The following is a 16,434-nucleotide window of genomic DNA, read 5'->3' on the forward strand; positions in this document are numbered from 1 at the left end:
CTGAATTCCAGGAATAAACCAACTGTTTTCTATTCTGCTTTTGTGTTTAACCCTAGTGGTATTATATTGTTGTGTTTAACCCTAGTGGTATTATATTGTTGTGATTAACCCTAGTGTTATTATATTATATTGTTGTGTTTAACCCTAGTGTTATTATATTGTTGTGTTTAACCCTAGTGGTATTATATTATATTGTTGTGTTTAACCCTAGTGTTATTATATTATATTGTTGTGTTTAACCCTAGTGGTATTATATTGTTGTGTTTAACCCTAGTGGTATTATATTGTTGTGATTAACCCTAGTGGTATTGTATTGTTGTGATTAACCCTAGTGTTATTATATTGTTGTGTTTAACCCTAGTGTTATTATATTATATTGTTGTGTTTAACCCTAGTGTTATTATATTGTTGTGTTTAACCCTAGTGGTATTATATTATATTGTTGTGTTTAACCCTAGTGTTATTATATTATATTGTTGTGTTTAACCCTAGTGGTATTATATTGTTGTGTTTAACCCTAGTGTTATTATATTATATTGTTGTGTTTAACCCTAGTGGTATTATATTGTTGTGTTTAACCCTAGTGTTATTATATTATATTGTTGTGTTTAACCCTAGTGGTATTATATTGTTGTGTTTAACCCTAGTGGTATTATATTGTTGTGTTTAACCCTAGTGTTATTATATTATATTGTTGTGTTTAACCCTAGTGTTATTATATTGTTGTGTTTAACCCTAGTGTTATTATATTATATTGTTGTGTTTAACCCTAGTGGTATTATATTGTTGTGTTTAACCCTAGTGGTATTATATTGTTGTGTTTAACCCTAGTGTTATTATATTGTTGTGTTTAACCCTAGTGGTATTATATTGTTGTGTTTAACCCTAGTGGTATTATATTGTTGTGTTATTAACCCTAGTGGTATTATATTGTTGTGTTTAACCCTAGTGTTATTATATTATATTGTTGTGTTTAACCCTAGTGGTATTATATTGTTGTGTTTAACCCTAGTGGTATTATATTGTATTGTTGTGTTTAACCCTAGTGGTATTATATTGTTGTGTTTAACCCTAGTGTTATTATATTATATTGTTGTGTTTAACCCTAGTGTTATTATATTGTTGTGTTTAACCCTAGTGGTATTATATTATATTGTTGTGTTTAACCCTAGTGGTATTATATTGTTGTGTTTAACCCTAGTGTTATTATATTGTTGTGTTTAACCCTAGTGTTATTATATTATATTGTTGTGTTTAACCCTAGTGTTATTATATTATATTGTTGTGTTTAACCCTAGTGTTATTATATTGTTGTGTTTAACCCTAGTGGTATTATATTATATTGTTGTGTTTAACCCTAGTGGTATTATATTATATTGTTGTGTTTAACCCTAGTGGTATTATATTGTTGTGTTTAACCCTAGTGGTATTATATTGTTGTGTTTAACCCTAGTGGTATTATATTGTTGTGTTTAATCCTAGTGTTATTATATTGTTGTGTTTAACCCTAGTGTTATTATATTATATTGTTGTGTTTAACCCTAGTGGTATTATATTGTTGTGATTAACCCTAGTGTTATTATATTATATTGTTGTGTTTAACCCTAGTGGTATTATATTGTTGTGTTTAACCCTAGTGGTATTATATTATATTGTTGTGTTTAACCCTAGTGGTATTATATTGTTGTGATTAACCCTAGTGGTATTATATTGTTGTGTTTAACCCTAGTGGTATTATATTGTTGTGTTTAACCCTAGTGTTATTATATTATATTGTTGTGTTTAATCCTAGTGGTATTATATTGTTGTGTTTAACCCTAGTGGTATTATATTGTTGTGTTTAACCCTAGTGTTATTATATTATATTGTTGTGTTTAACCCTAGTGGTATTATATTGTTGTGTTTAACCCTAGTGTTATTATATTGTTGTGATTAACCCTAGTGTTATTATATTATATTGTTGTGTTTAACCCTAGTGGTATTATATTGTTGTGTTTAACCCTAGTGGTATTATATTATATTGTTGTGTTTAACCCTAGTGGTATTATATTATATTGTTGTGTTTAACCCTAGTGGTATTATATTGTTGTGTTTAACCCTAGTGGTATTATATTATATTGTTGTGTTTAACCCTAGTGGTATTATATTGTTGTGTTTAACCCTAGTGGTATTATATTGTTGTGTTTAACCCTAGTGTTATTATATTATATTGTTGTGTTTAACCCTAGTGGTATTATATTGTTGTGTTTAACCCTAGTGGTATTATATTATATTGTTGTGTTTAACCCTAGTGGTATTATATTATATTGTTGTGTTTAACCCTAGTGGTATTATATTGTTGTGTTTAACCCTAGTGGTATTATATTATATTGTTGTGTTTAACCCTAGTGGTATTATATTATATTGTTGTGTTTAACCCTAGTGGTATTATATTATATTGTTGTGTTTAACCCTAGTGTTATTATATTGTTGTGTTTAACCCTAGTGTTATTATATTATATTGTTGTGTTTAACCCTAGTGGTATTATATTATATTGTTGTGTTTAACCCTAGTGGTATTATATTATATTGTTGTGTTTAACCCTAGTGGTATTATATTGTTGTGTTTAATCCTAGTGGTATTATATTGTTGTGTTTAACCCTAGTGTTATTATATTGTTGTGTTTAACCCTAGTGTTATTATATTGTTGTGTTTAACCCTAGTGGTATTATATTGTTGTGTTATTAACCCTAGTGGTATTATATTGTTGTGTTTAACCCTAGTGTTATTATATTATATTGTTGTGTTTAACCCTAGTGTTATTATATTGTTGTGTTTAACCCTAGTGTTATTATATTATATTGTTGTGTTTAACCCTAGTGGTATTATATTGTTGTGTTTAACCCTAGTGTTATTATATTATATTGTTGTGTTTAACCCTAGTGGTATTATATTGTTGTGTTTAACCCTAGTGTTATTATATTGTTGTGTTTAACCCTAGTGTTATTATATTATATTGTTGTGTTTAACCCTAGTGTTATTATATTGTTGTGTTTAACCCTAGTGGTATTATATTGTTGTGTTTAACCCTAGTGGTATTATATTATATTGTTGTGTTTAACCCTAGTGTTATTATATTATATTGTTGTGTTTAACCCTAGTGGTATTATATTGTTGTGTTTAACCCTAGTGGTATTATATTGTTGTGTTTAACCCTAGTGTTATTATATTATATTGTTGTGTTTAACCCTAGTGTTATTATATTATATTGTTGTGTTTAACCCTAGTGTTATTATATTGTTGTGTTTAACCCTAGTGGTATTATATTGTTGTGTTTAACCCTAGTGTTATTATATTATATTGTTGTGTTTAACCCTAGTGTTATTATATTGTTGTGTTTAACCCTAGTGGTATTATATTATATTGTTGTGTTTAACCCTAGTGGTATTATATTATATTGTTGTGTTTAACCCTAGTGGTATTATATTGTTGTGTTTAACCCTAGTGTTATTATATTATATTGTTGTGTTTAACCCTAGTGTTATTATATTATATTGTTGTGTTTAACCCTAGTGGTATTATATTGTTGTGTTTAACCCTAGTGTTATTATATTGTTGTGTTTAACCCTAGTGTTATTATATTGTTGTGTTTAACCCTAGTGGTATTATATTGTTGTGTTTAACCCTAGTGGTATTATATTGTTGTGTTTAACCCTAGTGGTATTATATTGTTGTGTTTAACCCTAGTGGTATTATATTGTTGTGTTTAACCCTAGTGGTATTATATTATATTGTTGTGTTTAATCCTAGTGGTATTATATTGTTGTGTTTAATCCTAGTGGTATTATATTGTTGTGTTTAACCCTAGTGGTATTATATTGTTGTGTTTAACCCTAGTGTTATTATATTATATTGTTGTGTTTAACCCTAGTGTTATTATATTATATTGTTGTGTTTAACCCTAGTGTTATTATATTGTTGTGTTTAACCCTAGTGGTATTATATTATATTGTTGTGTTTAACCCTAGTGGTATTATATTATATTGTTGTGTTTAACCCTAGTGGTATTATATTGTTGTGTTTAACCCTAGTGGTATTATATTGTTGTGTTTAACCCTAGTGGTATTATATTGTTGTGATTAACCCTAGTGTTATTATATTATATTGTTGTGTTTAATCCTAGTGGTATTATATTGTTGTGTTTAACCCTAGTGGTATTATATTGTTGTGTTTAACCCTAGTGGTATTATATTGTTGTGTTTAACCCTAGTGTTATTATATTATATTGTTGTGTTTAATCCTAGTGGTATTATATTGTTGTGTTTAACCCTAGTGTTATTATATTATATTGTTGTGTTTAATCCTAGTGTTATTATATTGTTGTGTTTAACCCTAGTGTTATTATATTATATTGTTGTGTTTAATCCTAGTGTTATTATATTGTTGTGTTTAACCCTAGTGTTATTATATTGTTGTGTTTAACCCTAGTGTTATTATATTATATTGTTGTGTTTAACCCTAGTGTTATTATATTATATTGTTGTGTTTAATCCTAGTGGTATTATATTGTTGTGTTTAACCCTAGTGTTATTATATTGTTGTGTTTAACCCTAGTGTTATTATATTATATTGTTGTGTTTAACCCTAGTGGTATTATATTGTTGTGTTTAACCCTAGTGGTATTATATTGTTGTGTTTAACCCTAGTGTTATTATATTGTTGTGTTTAACCCTAGTGTTATTATATTATATTGTTGTGTTTAACCCTAGTGTTATTATATTGTTGTGTTTAACCCTAGTGTTATTATATTGTTGTGTTTAACCCTAGTGGTATTATATTGTTGTGTTTAACCCTAGTGGTATTATATTGTTGTGTTTAACCCTAGTGGTATTATATTGTTGTGTTTAACCCTAGTGGTATTATATTATATTGTTGTGTTTAACCCTAGTGTTATTATATTGTTGTGTTTAACCCTAGTGTTATTATATTATATTGTTGTGTTTAACCCTAGTGTTATTATATTGTTGTGTTTAACCCTAGTGTTATTATATTATATTGTTGTGTTTAACCCTAGTGTTATTATATTATATTGTTGTGTTTAACCCTAGTGGTATTATATTGTTGTGTTTAACCCTAGTGTTATTATATTATATTGTTGTGTTTAACCCTAGTGGTATTATATTGTTGTGTTTAACCCTAGTGTTATTATATTGTTGTGTTTAACCCTAGTGGTATTATATTGTATTGTTGTGTTTAACCCTAGTGGTATTATATTGTTGTGATTAACCCTAGTGTTATTATATTGTTGTGTTTAATCCTAGTGTTATTATATTATATTGTTGTGTTTAATCCTAGTGGTATTATATTGTTGTGTTTAACCCTAGTGGTATTATATTGTTGTGTTTAACCCTAGTGTTATTATATTGTTGTGTTTAACCCTAGTGGTATTATATTGTTGTGTTTAACCCTAGTGTTATTATATTGTTGTGTTTAACCCTAGTGTTATTATATTGTTGTGTTTAACCCTAGTGGTATTATATTATATTGTTGTGTTTAATCCTAGTGGTATTATATTGTTGTGTTTAACCCTAGTGTTATTATATTGTTGTGTTATTAACCCTAGTGGTATTATATTGTTGTGTTTAACCCTAGTGTTATTATATTATATTGTTGTGTTTAACCCTAGTGTTATTATATTATATTGTTGTGTTTAACCCTAGTGGTATTATATTGTTGTGTTTAACCCTAGTGTTATTATATTGTTGTGTTTAACCCTAGTGGTATTATATTGTTGTGTTTAACCCTAGTGTTATTATATTGTTGTGTTTAACCCTAGTGGTATTATATTGTTGTGTTATTAACCCTAGTGGTATTATATTGTTGTGTTTAACCCTAGTGGTATTATATTGTTGTGTTTAACCCTAGTGTTATTATATTATATTGTTGTGTTTAACCCTAGTGTTATTATATTATATTGTTGTGTTTAACCCTAGTGGTATTATATTGTTGTGTTTAACCCTAGTGTTATTATATTGTTGTGTTTAACCCTAGTGTTATTATATTGTTGTGTTTAACCCTAGTGTTATTATATTATATTGTTGTGTTTAACCCTAGTGGTATTATATTGTTGTGTTTAACCCTAGTGTTATTATATTATATTGTTGTGTTTAATCCTAGTGGTATTATATTGTTGTGTTTAACCCTAGTGGTATTATATTGTTGTGTTTAACCCTAGTGGTATTATATTGTTGTGTTTAACCCTAGTGGTATTATATTATATTGTTGTGTTTAACCCTAGTGGTATTATATTATATTGTTGTGTTTAACCCTAGTGTTATTATATTATATTGTTGTGTTTAACCCTAGTGGTATTATATTGTTGTGTTTAACCCTAGTGTTATTATATTATATTGTTGTGTTTAACCCTAGTGGTATTATATTGTTGTGTTTAACCCTAGTGGTATTATATTGTTGTGTTTAACCCTAGTGTTATTATATTATATTGTTGTGTTTAACCCTAGTGGTATTATATTGTTGTGTTTAACCCTAGTGTTATTATATTGTTGTGTTTAATCCTAGTGGTATTATATTGTTGTGTTTAACCCTAGTGTTATTATATTATATTGTTGTGTTTAACCCTAGTGGTATTATATTGTTGTGTTTAACCCTAGTGTTATTATATTATATTGTTTTGTTTAACTCTAGTGGTATTATATTGTTGTGTTTAACCCTAGTGGTATTATATTGTTGTGTTTAACTCTAGTGTTATTATATTATATTGTTGTGTTTAACCCTAGTGGTATGATATTATATTGTTGTGTTTAACCCTAGTGTTATTATATTATATTGTTGTGTTTAATCCTAGTGGTATTATATTGTTGTGTTTAACCCTAGTGGTATTATATTGTTGTGTTTAACCCTAGTGTTATTATATTATATTGTTGTGTTTAATCCTAGTGGTATTATATTGTTGTGTTTAACCCTAGTGGTATTATATTGTTGTGTTTAACCCTAGTGGTATTATATTGTTGTGTTTAATCCTAGTGGTATTATATTGTTGTGTTTAACCCTAGTGGTATTATATTGTTGTGTTTAACCCTAGTGGTATTATATTATATTGTTGTGTTTAACCCTAGTGGTATTATATTGTTGTGTTTAATCCTAGTGGTATTATATTGTTGTGTTTAACCCTAGTGGTATTATATTGTTGTGTTTAACCCTAGTGGTATTATATTGTTGTGTTTAACCCTAGTGGTATTATATTATATTGTTGTGTTTAACCCTAGTGGTATTATATTGTTGTGTTTAATCCTAGTGGTATTATATTGTTGTGTTTAACCCTAGTGTTATTATATTATATTGTTGTGTTTAACCCTAGTGGTATTATATTGTTGTGTTTAACCCTAGTGTTATTATATTGTTGTGTTTAACCCTAGTGGTATTATATTGTTGTGTTTAACCCTAGTGTTATTATATTGTTGTGTTTAATCCTAGTGGTATTATATTGTTGTGTTTAACCCTAGTGTTATTATATTATATTGTTGTGTTTAACCCTAGTGGTATTATATTGTTGTGTTTAACCCTAGTGTTATTATATTATATTGTTGTGTTTAACTCTAGTGGTATTATATTGTTGTGTTTAACCCTAGTGGTATTATATTGTTGTGTTTAACTCTAGTGTTATTATATTATATTGTTGTGTTTAACCCTAGTGGTATTATATTATATTGTTGTGTTTAACCCTAGTGTTATTATATTATATTGTTGTGTTTAATCCTAGTGGTATTATATTGTTGTGTTTAACCCTAGTGGTATTATATTGTTGTGTTTAACCCTAGTGTTATTATATTATATTGTTGTGTTTAACCCTAGTGGTATTATATTGTTGTGTTTAACCCTAGTGGTATTATATTGTTGTGTTTAACCCTAGTGGTATTATATTGTTGTGTTTAACTCTAGTGTGTTTTTCTCAATGTTCTTTGTGTCTACAGTAACCAACAGCAACAACAGCCACTCCCCCACGGCGTTAAATGGAGCTCCCTCGCCTCCCAACGTCTTCAGCAACGTGCCTAGCTCCTCCTCTTCTTCCTCGCTGGCGAATCAGCTGCTCCCTCTGGCGTGCGGCGCCCGGCAGCTCAGCAAGCTCAAACGCTTCCTCACAACTCTACAGCAGTTCGGCAACGATATCTCGCCCGAGATCGGAGAACGCGTCCGCACGCTGGTGCTGGGGCTGGTGGTGAGTCTATACTGTAAACCAGGGAGATGCCCTCCTGTAGGTTTTAACTCCAACTCTGTTCCTGGAGAGATACCCTCCTGTAGGTTTTAACTCCAACCCTGTTCCTGGAGAGCTACCCTCCTGTAGGTTTTAACTCCAACCCTGTTCCTGGAGAGATACCCCTCCTGTAGGTTTTAACTCCAACCCTGTTCCTGGAGAGATACCCTCCTGTAGGTTTTAACTCCAACCCTGTTCCTGGAGAGATACCCCTCCTGTAGGTTTTAACTCCAACTCTGTTCCTGGAGAGATACCCTCCTGTAGGTTTTAACTCCAACCCTGTTCCTGGAGAGATACCCTCCTGTAGGTTTTAACTCCAACCCTATTCCTGGAGAGATACCCTCCTTTAGGTTTTAACTCTAACCCTGTTCCTGGAGAGATACCCTCCTGTAGGTTTCCGCTCCAACCTGTTGTAACTATCCTGATTCAGTTTATCAACCAGCTAATAATTAGAATCAGGTATGGTATATTAGGGGGTGGAGAAGCATGAGATGGGGGACAACATGGGGGAGGACGTAGGGGAGGAGGAGGAGGGGGAGAAGCATGAGATGGGGTAGGATGTGTGGGGGAGGGGAAGGAGGAGGAGATGGAGGGGCAGTACTTGCCTAATTTTCCTCTGAGAGCCTAGAGATGTTACAGGGTGGGGGAGTTCTATCCTCTCCTCTTAGCTGAGATGTTACAGGGTGGGGGAGTTCTATCCTCTCCTCTTAGCTGAGATGTTACAGGGTGGGGGGAGTTCTATCCTCTCCTCTTAGCTGAGATGTTACAGGGTGGGGGAGTTCTATCCTCTCCTCTTAGCTGAGATGTTACAGGGTGGGGGAGTTCTATCCTCTCCTCTTAGCTGAGATGTTACAGGGTGGGGGAGTTCTATCCTCTCCTCTTAGCTGAGATGTTACAGGGTGGGGGGAGTTCTATCCTCTCCTCTTAGCTGAGATGTTACAGGGTGGGGGAGTTCTATCCTCTCCTCTTAGCTGAGATGTTACAGGGTGGGGGAGTTCTATCCTCTCCTCTTAGCTGAGATGTTACAGGGTGGGGGAGTTCAGTAGATCTGGCAATATGGAAACACACAGAGAGACAGAGAGACAGAGAGAGAGAGAGAGAGAGAGACAGAGAGAGAGAGAGAGAGAGAGAGAGAGACAGAGAGAGAGAGAGACAGAGAGACTCTCTGGTCCAACACATATTAACAGAAGTAAACAGGGGAAGACATTGAGAGATTGGAAAATATAATCTGGAAATAATACATGTTCTCAGGCTGTTAGGAGATATAGATAAACAGGTAAAAAATAGTAATTCCCGTGTCCATAGAGACACATACCAGCTCTACTGGTACTACTGCTACTACCAGCAGCACTACACCTGCTACTACCAGCTCTACTGGTACTACTGCTACTACCAGCAGCACTACACCTGCTACTACCAGCAGCCCTACACCTGCTACTACCAGCAGCACTACACCTGCTACTACCAGCAGCACTACACCTGCTACTACCAGCTCTACTGGTACTACTGCTACTACCAGCAGCACTACACCTGCTACTACCAGCAGCCCTACACCTGCTACTACCAGCAGCCCTACACCTGCTACTACCAGCAGCACTACACCTGCTACTACCAGCAGCACTACAACTGCTACTACCAGCAGTATTACACCTGCTACTACCAGCAGCACTACACCTGCTACTACCAGCAGCACTACACCTGCTACTACCAGCAGCACTACACCTGCTACTACCAGCAGTACTACACCTGCTACTACCAGCAGCACTACACCTGCTACTACCAGCAGTACTACACCTGCTACTACCAGCAGTACCACACCTGCTACTACCAGCAGTACTACACCTGCTACTACCAGCAGTACTACACCTGCTACTACCAGCAGTACTACACCTGCTACTACCAGCAGTACTACACCTGCTACTACCAGCAGCACTACACCTGCTACTACCAGCAGTACCACACCTGCTACTACCAGCAGTACTACACCTGCACCTGCTACTACCAGCAGTACTACACCTGCTACTACCAGCAGTACCACACCTGCTACTACCAGCAGTACTACACCTGCTACTACCAGCAGTACTACACCTGCTACTACCAGCAGTACTACACCTGCTACATCCAGCAGCACTACACCTGCTACTACCAGCAGTACTACACCTGCTACTACCAGCAGCCCTACACCTGCTACTACCAGCAGCACTACACCTGCTACTACCAGCAGCACTACACCTGCTACTACCAGCAGTACTACACCTGCTACTACCAGCAGTACTACACCTGCTACTACCAGCAGTACTACACCTGCTACTACCAGCAGCCCTACACCTGCTACTACCAGCAGTACTACACCTGCTACTACCAGCAGTACTACACCTGCTACTACCAGCAGTACTACACCTGCTACTACCTGCAGTACTACACCTGCTACTACCAGCAGCACTACACCTGCTACATCCAGCAGCACTACACCTGCTACTACCAGCAGTACTACACCTGCTACTACCAGCAGTACTACACCTGCTACTACCAGCAGTACTACACCTGCTACTACCAGCAGTACTACACCTGCTACTACCAGCAGTACTACACCTGCTACTACCAGCAGTACTACACCTGCTACTACCAGCAGTACTTCACCTGCTACTACCAGCAGTACTACACCTGCTACTACCAGCAGTACTACACCTGCTACTACCAGCAGTACTACACCTGCTACTACCAGCAGTACTACACCTGCTACTACCAGCAGTACTACACCTGCTACTACCAGCAGTACTACACCTGCTACTACCAGCAGCACTACACCTGCTACTACCAGCAGTACTACACCTGCTACTACCAGCAGTACTACACCTGCTACTACCAGCAGTACTACACCTGCTACTACCAGCAGTACTACACCTGCTACTACCAGCAGTACCACACCTGCTACTACCAGCAGTACTACACCTGCTACTACCAGCAGTACTACACCTGATACTACCAGCAGCACTACACCTGCACTTGTCGACGACACAAGTTGTTCTGCTTCCACGAGCACATCCAATGCTAGCATCAGTAATGCTACATGTGTTGTTAGCCCAGCTAGCATGGACACTGACAGTTGTGAATCTGATGCAGCTGAAGAGCTACTGCCCCCTTACCCAGGAAAGCACCGAACAACAGACAGGGACGTTGGACCATCGAAAAGACGCAAATATGATGAGAACTGCATTGATTTGGGGTTCTCTTATATTGGGAGTAGTGCCTTTCCTCAGCCACAGTGTGTTATATGTGCTAAAGTACCATCTCACAACTCGATTAAACCTTCACTCTTCCACAGACATTTAGATACAAAACATGCCCATTTGGATAATAAGCCACAGGAGTTTTTTGAGCGAGAATAAAGACGACTTTCGAGTAGTAAGACATGTATAAAAGCAACAGATACCATTAATAAGAAGGGGCTAGAATAGTCTTATATGGTGAGCTACAGAGTGGCTAGGACAGGCAAGCCCCATACTATTGTGGAGGACTTAATTCTTCCTGCTGCCGTGGATACGGCTGGGACAATGCTGGGGGAAAAAGGCCCCAAAAACTATACAGACAATGCCTTCATCAAACAACACTGTTTCACGACGCATCAGTGACATGGCAGGAGATGTTTTGAAACAATTACTGCTTCGCATACAAGCCAGTGAATGCTATGCGTTACAGCTGGATGAGTCAACAGACGTGGCGGGCCTGGCACAGCTCCTGGTATATGTCCGTTACGTTTATGGGGGGTCAATTAAGGAAGACACCCTCTTCTGCAAATCAGGACAGGAGAGGATATTTTTAAAGTACTGGAGAGCTTTGTGACATCAAATGGACATTGGTGGTCAAGATGTGTTGATATCTGTACTAATGGCGCAAAAGCCATGACAGGGAGACATAGTGGAGTGGTAACGCCACTTGGGTCCACTGCAGCATCCACCGAGAGGCTCTTCCTGCCAAGGGAATACCTGACAGCTTGAAAGACGTTTTGGACACTACAGTGAAAATGGTTAACTTTGTTAAAGCAAAAGGCCCCTGAAATCTCGTGTATTTTCTGCACTATGCAATGATATGGGGCAGCGACCATGTAACGCTTTTACAACATACAGAAGTGCGCTGGTTATCAAGGGACAAAGTATTGACACGTTTGTTTTTATTTAGAGACGAGCTTAACGTTTTATTTACTGACCTTTATTTTCACTTGTCTGACCGCTTGCATGATGACGAGTTTCTCACACGACTGGCCTATCTGGGTGATGTTTTTTCTCGCCTGAATGATCTGAATCTAGGATTACAGGGACTCTACGCAACTATATTCAATGTGCGGGACAAAATTGAGGCTATGATTAAGAAGTTGGAGCTCTTCTCTGTCTGCATTAATAACAAGGACAAACACACAGGTCTTTCCATCACTGTATGATTTTTTTGGTGTGCAAATAAACTCAAGCTTACGGACAATGTAAAATGTGATATAGCAAAGCACCTGAATGAGTTGGGTGCGCAATTATGCATCCGAAACGGAAGACACGAACAACTGGATTTGTTATCCCTTTTCATGCCCTGCTTCCAGTCCACTTACCGATATCTGAACAAGAGAGCGGTTCTGTGAAAATTGAATTTAATCAGAAGCCTCTGACAGATTTCTGGATTTAGCTGCGCTCAGAGTATCCTGCCTTTGGCAAATCGCGCTGTTAAGACACAGATGCCCTATGCAACCACGTACCTATGTGAGAGTGGACTCTCGGCCCTCACTAGCATGAAAACTAAATACAGACACAGACTGTGTGTGGAAAATGATTTAAGACTGAGACTCTCTCCAATACAACCCAACATTGCAGAGTTATGTACATCCTTTCAAGCTCACCCTTCTCAGATTAACACATACAGTGTTATATGTAAATAAAGAGCAACATTATTGATTATTATTATATTATAATTTGTGCCCTGGTCCTTTAAGAGCTCTATGTCACTTCCCACGAGCCGGGTTGAGACAAAAACTCACACTCATTCTTATGTTTAATAAATGTATCGTATAGTGTGTGTGTGTGTGGCAGGCTTACAATGATGGCAAAAAAAAAAAAACATTTGAGAGTGCGCTGACCCTGGTGCTAGAGGGGGTACAGCTGGAGGTTTAATGTTTGAAGGGATACGGGACTATACAAAGAAAAAACTCAACATTTTTGGGAACCACAGCTCTAGAGAAACAGTTGTACTATGTACTGTATGGTGAAAGACATGTTACAAAATGGCACCCTATTCCCCATACACTGGATTCAGACTCCTGGACTTTGTCCACATTTTGTTATGTTACAGCCTTATTCTAAAATGGATTAAATCAAACAAATCTTCAGCAATTTACACCCCATAATGACAAAGCGAAATCTGGTTTTAGAATTTGTTTGCAAATGCACTAACAATAAGTATACAGTGCTTTCAGAAAATATTCAGACCCATTGACTTGTTCCACATTTTGTTACGTTACAGCCTTATTCTAAAATTGATGAGAAAATAAATAATTCAGCAATCTACACACAATACCCCATTAAGACAAAGCAAAAACTGTTTTTTGGACATTTTTGCAAATTCATTACAAATAAAAAACAGAAATACCTTTACATTTACATAAGTATTCAGACCCTTTGTTATGAGACTCGAAATTGAGTTCAGGTGCATCCTGTTTCCTTGAGATGTTTCTACAACTTGATTGGAGTCCACCTGTGGTAAATTCAATTGATTGGACATGATTTGGAAAGGCACACACCTGTCTATATAAGGTCCCACAGTTGACAGTGCATGTCAGAGCAAAAAACCAAGCCATGAGATCAAAGGAATTGTCCGTAGAGCTACAAGACAGGACTGTGTCGAAGCACAGATCTGGGGAAGGGTACCAAAACATTTCCACAGCATTGAAGGTCCCCAAGAACACAGTGGCCTCCATCATTCTTAAATGGAAAAAAGTTTGGAACCACCAAGACTCTTCCTAGAGCTGGCCGCCTGGCCAAACTGATCAATCGGGGGAGAAGGGCTTTGGTCAGGGAGGTGACCAAGAACCCAATGGTCACAGAGTTCCTCTGTTGTGATGGGAGAACCTTCCAGAAGGACAACATCTCTGCAGCACTCCACCAATCAGGTCTTTATGGTAGAGTTGCCAGACGGAAGTCACTCCTCAGTAAAAGGCACATGACAGCCCCCAAGGAGTTTGCCAAAAGGCACCTAAAGACTCTCAGACCATGAGAAACAAGATTCTCTGGTCTGATGAAACCAAGATTGAACTCTTTGGCCTGAATGCCAAGCATCACATCTGGAGAAAACCTGGCACCAGCCCTACGGTGAAGCATGGTGGTGGCAGCATCATGGTGTGGGGATGTTTTTCAGCAGCAGGAACTGGGAGACTAGTCGGGATCGAGGGAAAGCTGAACGGAGCAAAGTACTTAAAGATCCTTGATGAAAACCTGCTCCAGAGTGCTCAGGACCTCAGACTGGGGGGAAGGTTCACCTTCCAACAGGACAACGACCCAAAGCACACAGCCAAGACAATGCAGGAGTGGCTTCGGATGTCCATGAGTGGCCCAGCCAGATCCCGGACTTGAACCCGATCTAACATCTCTGGAGAGGCCTGAAAATAGCTGTGCAGCAACGCTCCCCATCCAACCTGACAGAGCTTGAGAGGATCTGCAGAGAAGAATGGGAGGAACTCCCCAAATACAAGTGTGCCAAGCTTGTAGCGTCATACCCAAGAAGACTCAACGCTGTAATCGCTGCCAAACGTGCTTCATCAAAGTACTGAGTAAAGGGTGTGAATACTAATGTAAATGTGATATTTCCGTTTAGTTTTTTTTGTTATTTTTTATAAGCAAAAATGTTTAAAAACCTGTTTTTGATTTGTCATTATGGGTTATTGTGTGTAGATTGATGAGGGGAAAAAAACAATTTAATCATTTTTAGAATAAGGCTGTAACGTAACAAAATGTGGAAAAAGTCAAGGGGTCTGAATAGTATCAGAATGAACTCATAGTGCAGTGCTTTTGACCAGAGTCTTCTGGTGTTAGTGGTGCTAATGCTAATGCTAATGCTAATGCTAATGCTAATGCTAATGCTAATGCTAATGCACGATGTATTGAACAACTAGCTCTGCCTGCCAGTCCCTAGACTTTCCCTGCGTCTCTCCATATGTCTTCCATTAAACTAAAATCATTCAATCCCTGGCAGGACATGGTTAGCTTCCAATAACTTATTATCACATAATGTATTCCATATGTATTCAGGTCTCTCTCTTTCTCCGTCTCTCTTTTCAATGGGCTTTATTGGCATGGAAAACTTATATTAACATTGCCAAAGCAAGTTTTTGGGTTTTATAACTAGGAAAGTCAGATAAGAACAAATTCTTATTTACAATGACGGCCTAGGAACAACCCTAACTGCCTTGTTCAGGGGCAGAACGACAGATTTGTACCTTGTCAGGTCAGGGATTTGAACTTGCAACCTTTCAGTTACTAGTCCAACACTATAACCACTAGGCTACCCTGCCGAATTGAAGTAGATAATAAACAAAAGTGAAATAAGCAATAAAAAATTAACAGTAAATATTAAACTCACAGAAGTTCCAAAAGAATAAAAACATTTCAAATGTCATATAATGTCTATATACAGTGTTGTAATGATGTACAAATAGTTAAAGTACAAAGGTAAAATAAATCAACATAAATATGGGTTGTATTTACAATGGTGTTTGTTCTTCACTGGTTGACCTTTTCTTGTGGCAACAGGTCACACATCTTGCTGCTGTGATGGCACACTGTGGTATTTCACCCAGTAGATATGGGAGTTTATCAAAATTGGGTTTGTTTTCAGATTCTTTGTGGATCTGTGTAATCTGAGGGAAATATGTCTCTCTAATATGGTCATACATTTGGCAAGAGGTTAGGAAGTGCAGCTCAGTTTCCACCTCATTTTGTGGGCTGTGTGCACATAGCCTGTCTTCTCTTGAGACCCAGGTCTGCCTACGGCGGCCTTTCTCAATAGCAAGGCTATGCTCACTGAGTCTGTACATAGTCAAAGCTTTCCTTAAGTTTGGGTCAGTCACAGAGGTCAGGTATTCTGCCACTGTGTACTCTCTGGTTAGGGACAAATGTCATTCTAATTTGCTCTGTTTTTCGTAACTTAT

The 16,434-nt window shown here is 36.8% G+C and overlaps 1 protein-coding gene across 1 annotated transcript in view; it reads left to right on the plus strand.

Moving 5' to 3' along the window:
- Positions 1-16,434, plus strand: part of LOC106589143 (protein CBFA2T1) — a 96,140-nt gene that overhangs the window by 78,939 nt on the left and 767 nt on the right. Inside the window, exon 3 of the mRNA XM_082970281.1 lies at positions 7,972-8,216. Coding sequence (XP_082826407.1) covers positions 7,972-8,216 — 245 coding nt within the window. The remainder of the gene's footprint in view (positions 1-7,971; positions 8,217-16,434) is intronic.

The sequence above is a fragment of the Salmo salar genome, chromosome 27 (genome assembly GCF_965601325.2).
Source record: "Salmo salar chromosome 27, fSalSal1, whole genome shotgun sequence".
Classification (NCBI taxonomy): Eukaryota; Metazoa; Chordata; class Actinopteri; order Salmoniformes; family Salmonidae; genus Salmo; species Salmo salar.